The following is a 7,896-nucleotide window of genomic DNA, read 5'->3' on the forward strand; positions in this document are numbered from 1 at the left end:
GGACGGTCACCGACCCTGAGCGAAGTGTTACTTGTACTCAGTCTCTCAGGTCCCGAACTTGGGGATTGGGATCTGGGAAACTGGGCCGGGACCCAGACCCTCGTTTTCGGGTCCACGCTCTCTTCTCAATGGCTTCCCGGCAAAACTGCACAATGCCCAGAAGAACGTGATGATGATCTTCGTCGACAGTTGTCAAATCGGTACGGAATCACGGAAAATGGGTTTATGCAGAAGCCAAAAAGTCCATGAATGTACCCATCTCCACACTGACCACGTCCAGCTGTCTCTCTCTTGGCGCCAAGTCCCAAGTTACTTTTGTCTTTGACGGCCGGGATGCTTCCATCACAGCTTCACGTCGAAAAAAAAAAAAAAAAGTGATCGCGTTCCTGTTCGACGGCACCCAGGGCACTCCCTGGTTTGTGAACCACAAAGTCGGAGCAAATTCAGGAACAACACAACCAACAGGAAAAGAAAACGTTCCGGATGGTACATACACTCGCTAGTCCCGATGTCCTAGGTAACTGCCTGTCCCTGTCTTTCCTCAACTTCTAGGCAGTTCCTAGTAGATATTAGCACATCTAAAAGATTCTGGGCAATGTGTTTTCGCATTGTCGTAAATCCTATAGGCCAAAGATCTCATCGGGTTTGTCATGGACGAGGCTACCACTCAAATAGTTCGTTTCTTCTTCTTTTCACAAGCTCTTCATCTGCCAACTTTCTCGGCAGTTGTCTGCAACTATTTGGTAAGTCAATCAGCAAACTAGGATTATACCTGTAGGGAACAGAAAGAACAAAAGAGAGTCAATTGCTTGGTTGAAATGGTTTCCTCGGATGCGCTTTTTTCTTTTCCCATCTATCCGGACAATCAACGGAAAATGTTGTTGTTCTCCATTGATCTCTGCAGGTATCATATCGCATCGTATCGTACACTAGCAGTGTAGTGTAGTATCATGTCAATCTTGCCCAGCTGCAAGTTCTCAGGGGCAAACTCCACGTTTTTTTATGGGGGGGGCACGTTTCCTGGAATAGAATACTTGCGCTTTTGCGCTGCTCATGGAAACCTACGGATCATGGACCAATTGGGGAATGTGATTGGCATTGATGGTGCATTGAGTTGCAACTACGTAATTTTGAAGATCTGAGCGCAGTTCTCACGGTTCTCACTCAGCTGCTTGTAAAAGGTGAAAATGTTAATATCGCACCCCAAAAATAAAAGAAGGAAGAGAGGATTCACGATCGGATTGTCGTTAATGTCAGGTTGCTGATGTGATTGATGTGATGCCCCCCGGCCCCGCTTTTGGATGTGCGGTTGAAGATGTCATGCCCGCCATGCTACTATGGAAGCCCAGGATCCGGACGGGGAAGATTCTTGGCCGGCTTATCAATGGTGATCCCTTTGAAACATGTTTCTAGTGTATATAGATTGTTGATCTTTTGAGATTGTCAGTTTCTTCTTCTACGCAGTAGATGTATCATGGATTTCTGATCGTGGGATCGTCTCGCCTATCATAGATTGATATCTGGGAACACAATGTTTAAGGCTCGATTTTAAACTGTCTCGGTTCCGCGGGTGCCACTTCTGCGCTGTGTTATACTGTGATGCTTTAACGGGGTCGTGAAGTTTGTTTGAATCTAGACGGCAGCGTAAGGCAATATCATCTGTAGTTGTTTTCGAACGTGGTAAAACAGGCAGAAGGCATTATACGGGACACGAGTTGTTACTGAAGGGCATATACAGATGTTTGATGTTCGAGGACGGAAAAAGCTGAAAGGCAGGGACGACTTCATTGGTGATACACATAATCGAAGATGGCTTCACGTTCAACTACCCACTATCTAGAACCGAATCCCACCGTATAAGCAGCTACTCTAGCATTCACATCTTCATCTTCGTCACGCATCTAACTTCAAGTTCCCTATAACTCCGACAGATGCAGGCATTCCCAGGCATACCGTCATCAAATCCAGCCCAGTCCAGTTCAATCTTCGTATGTCTCCTTAATCTGCCAATAGTCGACAATTAATATTCATCTATCTCTACCCATTTATTCCCGTCAATTGCATCTCCCAGTTGTACAGCAGCACGTTTCCCGTTCGTGATACCCCGGATTTCGACCGGCCCTTACGCCACCGGACGGGAAGGTGCTTATGAAACTGGCATGGCTTGCAAATGAGCTCGTGCCTCTTGTCAGCATCTGAAACGATGTGGCTTGCATGAAAGGGGATGGAGATGTATGACAGAGAAGCGGCTTGGGTTGGGTTGAATCTTTTTTGGCGATGCTGGAACAGAAACTGAAGAGCGAGGACATTGCCGGTTGAGTATGCGAAGGGGGCTGAAGCAATCTTCATCTTGGGCATGATTTGGGATGTAGACTCGTTGTGGTGATCGTGGTTTTGGTAGTTACAACTTGGCAAGGCCTTGATGCATGATCGTTGTCATGCTCTGACGTTTGGATGCCAGGTGTATTGAGGTATCGAAAAAGAAGGAAAAAAAAGGAGAAAGGAAAAGGTTTACCTTCAACTGGTTCGAACGCACCACCTTTCCGAAGGGGAGAAAAACTACTCAAAAAACAACAACCGCTCGTTCAGAGCAATGGTGAGCCGTTTGGTTTCTCCTGTCCACTGGAGCGTTCCCAGATACCATATAGGTAGACCGGCTACTAGGTAGTGAAGACCCCTTTTCGTATCTTAGCACACACCGTTCCCGATCCGGACAGATAATAGATTTTGAGTTTTGAGACTCAAACGGTAGATCACTGTGCCATCTGACCAAGCGGTTGTTGTTGGAAGGAAGGACCAACTAGGTCCCTTATATGGTCATTAGGGGTGGGTTGATATCGGATGAAGGAATGATGGAGCAAGGCGCCGGCAGGCATGGAAAGTACGGTTCGGCAGCTGCCAACAGGAATCGGAATCGGGACTCGGAGCTCGAGTAGATCGGTTGAGGAAGTAGCGATGGATTGTGCGCCATGGCATAGGTAAATGATTGTGATGGTTCTTGACGGTGTTGCTGTGGCACTTCTAGAAATTAGAGTACGGCATCAGGCGAAAGATGGTGTCAGTTCACATTTTCTCGCAACTGTAGGTTTCGTCAAACTTGAAGCAATTAAGAGACAGAGGCCAGCTGTATTCCAGGTAACAGACAGAACGGCGTTGCCGTGGTGGACACAAATTTCTCTGCTGTTCCAACGTCGAGAAGTGGTTTGGAGAAAAATTGTATAGCGTGGAGATTACCAGATAGCATTGATTCTATGGGTGCTCGATCGTCTCAAGCCAAAATAGCGTCCTCTTTTTGTTTTCGCAATTTCTGAACACATCTCAGCACGTATTCTGTCTGGGTTGACAGTGTTGAGGCATCCGTATCTCCCTTACTGCTTTCGCCTCCACGCCGTTGAAGCTGGTGATGGGGTTATCTGTTCGTTGAGGTGGACGAATGTTCATGTCGATTCCCTTGAAATCATGCTCCCTGGTCCCTTTTGCAGCTTTGGGGTCTTCAAGTCCCCCGTCTTCTCGTAAAAGCTTTCGGCAAGGGCGATTGAAGCGATCTGTGGAACTTCTCTTTCCTCCTCGTCGCTATCCCCGCAGCGTTTCCCTTCAGTCCACTGCAATTGCTTCCCCCAATGCCCCGGCTTTGGAGTCTCGGGGCGCCGTGCTCCTACTTTCTCCATTCAGTGGCTGGTTCCCCTGGGAGAACTCACTAGAACGCCTGTTCTTTCTGTTGCCTCTCCTCGCCCGCTGGTGGAAAATGACCCTCACATCCGCCCTTGCTGCGGGCCTCCCCCTTAACTGCGTCCACCCACAGGCACTCGCTCTCCGGCGGGCCTCCAAAGTGCTGCCAAAGCCAAAAGACGGCATTGCTCCCAACTGTTGTCCCAAATCCCCAACACAACAGTCCCGAAACCACCGACAACTCCGATCACGCTGGGACCTCGGCCGTAACACTCAAGACACTTGTCCTTTCTGTGCAGTTCTTTCAGGTTCGGCCGCAGCACTCTCTCAAGAGTTGCGTGCTGTGAGGTAATGGACTGCTCATCAGCTTCAGTGAGGCAAGCCGCATCTGCAATAAACCTGCGCTGCCACTGTCGAACTCGAAAGGGCGTAGATGACGACGTGGCACGAGTTGGTGATGTTGTTTTTCTTATCGCCAGACGAGAAACTTCTGGAATACCGGAATGCTGTTGATGCTCGAGAATGCGTTCTCACTCGCATTGCGTTGGGGTGTGGGCTGGGGAAGGGGCTGGAGGTGTGTGCATACTGGCAAACTTCTCGGAGGTGTTGAGAATCGAGGGTTCGTCACCCGCGTCGGATTGTCGGAAGAACACGTTGTTGGTGATGAAGTACTCTTTTCTCCCTTCTCAATGCAGGCCACAGCTCACATGTACGTCTGTGACTCCTCGTGACCACTCGCGTTTTCCTAACACGCTGGTCACCACAGCGGCTTGGAGGACACTCTGGCCAGATCTCAAAGTCAAATGCTTCCATGACCATGATTTCCAATCTCTTTTGCATACGCCGTGTCGTTATCAGCTTCTGCAAAATCAGGGCGATCTTTGCTCTGCGCTCGTTATCGTAGGCCTAAGAATATTTTTCGAAGTGGACACGTCGGCGAGCAAAGACAGAGATGGATGAAGGAAGACATTTGGACGTGAGTAGAGAGACATTTGACATAGTAGCAAAAGTTCTAGGAGTCGTTCTCAAGATGTTATTGGAGTTGGTCAGTGTGACATCTCTAGGAATATTGAAAGGAGAAAAGGTGTGGTGTAAAGCACTAGAAGTCGATGAGACATTAAAAGCTTAAGAATCCCAGACCTCTCTTACGCTTTCTAACACATGCTAATTTGAATGCCCACAGATGCCGGGCATTGTAAGCGGATTTTCCCTGTGCAGTCCGCCGAAGTGGGAGCCTGATGGCAAATTCGGCTCAGATTACAGCAGCAAGTGTCGCCCACCAGAGGTGAATGAAGTCGACTCTATATCCTAAATAGGAAGTGGTGATTTGTACACGGCAAGCATGCAGAATGTGCGTTCTACATTCGACAGGGTGTTTCCTCCCCTGGCACTATTGAGATGACTTGGAACGCAGGAACTCGCACACATAGGCTTCTCATTGGTCGATATGATGGAAAGAATCTCATTTGGGAAAGTTCCTCTGCGTCAAGAAGTGCCGGTAATGCAGCACTATGGTATTTACTTGCCTCTGCAGGAGTCAAGGCCAGAGCTCAGATAGCATCACTGAGGGTAGGTTGATTGTTGAGAGGCGTAGTACAGAAAATTATCCAATTTTCCGGCAGCGAGACCAGTAACGGAGGCCGGAAGGGGCTATGTTGGTGCTTTTCTGTAGGCCTAGCGGGTTGAAACCTGTTCATGCGCTATTATCATGAGGCAACAAGCATATGCACCATGCATCTAAACTCACAGATTCTACATATCAATTTTCTTTCTGAGCCGGGTGTCCCGAAGTTGCGGTGGTGAAGAAAATGGTGAGTGTCTTTTTAGACTTCCGCCGTCGCAGTCCGTTTATGCCTCCTTTTCCATGTTTCACTAACGTCATCTTCTTGGTCGATCCCAGTGCTGCAACGAGCTGCACATATATACCACATAACCAAACACGATGACAAGAGATACAGGGCCTGGTTGGTGCGAGATCCTACTCTTCGAACACGTGTGGCTTCAAACCGGAATCTCTGCCGCAAGTGTCTCCTCAAGCGGAGGCTACGTGGAAAATGCAGAAGTATGCTGTTCGCCCCAGTTCCTCGATGTCCGACAAGTCATCGTACCGCCGAATATTGAGTCGTATGCACTAGGGCCTTGGACATTTGAGAATAGGATCAGTGCTCTATTTGGAAAACCTACCTTTTGTAACCTATATAAGGCCTCCTCCCTCCTTGGTGATTCAGGCTCTCCCATCTTCTCTTCACTCATTCAGACATCGCCAACACACATCGCCAACGGTTTCTATCACTCAACCTGCTACAGCAACCACTCAGCTCTACCGCACTTTAAGATGTCTCAATTCACGACCGGCGACGTCGCCTTCCTCCTCGAATGGCACCGTTTCAACGAGGGCAAACAAGCTATGCTCGAACGCCTCAACCCAGCTCAGTACATGAAAGGTGCCTGTGGACATCCCGTCATTGTCCTGGAGAAGACCGCAAGCCATGCGCTTGTCACCACTGTCTCGGCCCATGGGGCGGCACCGTGGAATAATTGGCAAGCCCCATGGACCTCCGGCCGCCACTACGCCAGGGGGGCTGATCATTTCCGTTCCTTTGCCGGAACCCAGAGGCCGAACAGCCGAAGGGAGTTCCTTCGCCTTTCAAAGGGTGCTTGGCCCAAGCCAAAGAGTTCTTTCGTTCACGTGGAGAACGTCCTCCTTGTTCCTCTCTTTGCTTTGGGTGACTTCACGAAGCCCAAATGCTGGGAAAGGGATGGGACCATTCTCCATGTGTCCCCGACCAGTATGCATGATCTGATCATGCATATCCAGGTGGCCAACCCCAAGTGGCTTGGCCGACTCGAGTTCCTCGCGGTCAAGAAGCCAAAAGCCATCATGACGAAGCAGCACCCTCCTGTTCCTCCTCCCCCTCTTCTTCCTTCGCCTCCTCCCCCTCCTCCAGCAGCGATGCCGGCCCCCCCTCCTCAACCAGCCAGCGAGTCTGGCTGGACTGAGGTGGTGAAGAAGAAGAAGAAGAGGTAAACTCTTCGCACCAGCAAGACTTCGAGACGCGTGCGGTGGTGACTTAGCAAACAACGGGGGGGCGTGGTGGTCATACACTTCACCCCTCGGCTGCGGGTCACTTAATCGTCGTTGTCGTCGTCGTCGTTGTTGTTGTCAGAACACACAACAAGAATCAGTTGGTTGAAAGAAAGAAGAAGAATAAGTCTCACCCCATCTCGGCTTTAAGTCTGCCCTGCGGACCCTTCTTTCCTCTCACCATCTGTCATTACACCTACCTACCTCTACCATTACCATACGATAACCGTTCCGACCTCTCCATCTTCATCATCACGATCCTTCTCAACCACCCACCTTTACATCCGGAGGAATCACGATCCGATCGAGTTGAGTCACGAGTTTCAGGTTTTGGTATTTTTTTCTCTTTTTTTTTGGGCAGCTTGCCATTCAGGCCGGTTGCCCTTTTTTTTTTCTCTTTTTTTCATCTCGGAAGAAAAAGAAGAAAAAGGTCATGCTAGCTCGTTGGTTATGAGCATCTATTTCGACTCTTTTTTCATGAAAGAAGTTGGGATGGAAGGTTCTGGGTTCGATTCCCGGGCGGTCTTCATTCTTTCTGATTCTTATCTCGAGGGATTTGCAAGTCATATGTTATCAAGCGTTATGAGTTCGGATGGTCTGAAAGTTTATCTTTGGGTTTGGATGTGTACTGGTTTCTGATCGAGGCAAGGAAGTTGGATAATGTATTCGTGTGAGAGTATGGACGGGGCCTTCTCTTCAAGTTTTTTACAATCATGTAAAACTCATTGTCGATGCTCAAGATGTACCGAGTAGCCTGGGTAGTCAAGTGCATTTCCATCAACAGATACCTGACTCCCATTATAGAGACTTCCCTTGGTTTCGTTTTGGAGACCCAGCAGCACATGACCCAAGCGCATCCAGTGTTGTACTCTGTCGTCGCCGGATCCTCAGTAGCGGTTGACTTCCATGCTTCCTGCCATCGTTTTTTTTCGCAATACCAACTTCACTCCCGTCGCGATGTTCAAGTTGCCGGCCGACACGCACTTCAACCCTCACGGTGTCAACGCTGCTTGGTAGATTCAATCAGCGGCCACCGGCAGAATGAGGGCTACAACGGCCCCCAGATAGCTCATTTGAAGGGATATATCGATGTGTCCTACAGGAGGCAGGAGACCTTACCTTCGAGGCAGGTCAAAGAGACG

The 7,896-nt window shown here is 49.2% G+C and overlaps 1 protein-coding gene across 1 annotated transcript; it reads left to right on the top strand.

Annotated features, from left to right (window-relative positions):
- Positions 1–6,004: 6,004 nt before the first annotated feature.
- On the top strand, positions 6,005–6,697 carry NEUTE1DRAFT_141470 (uncharacterized protein; the record flags this gene model as incomplete). The annotated part of the gene is made up of 1 exon (XM_009856866.1): positions 6,005–6,697. One exon carries the CDS (start codon positions 6,005–6,007, stop codon positions 6,695–6,697), a length of 693 nt encoding a protein of 230 aa, XP_009855168.1.
- Between the last annotated feature and the right edge of the window lie 1,199 nt (positions 6,698–7,896).

The sequence above is a fragment of the Neurospora tetrasperma genome, assembly GCF_000213175.1.
Source record: "Neurospora tetrasperma FGSC 2508 unplaced genomic scaffold NEUTE1scaffold_81, whole genome shotgun sequence".
Lineage (NCBI taxonomy): Eukaryota > Fungi > Ascomycota > Sordariomycetes > Sordariales > Sordariaceae > Neurospora > Neurospora tetrasperma.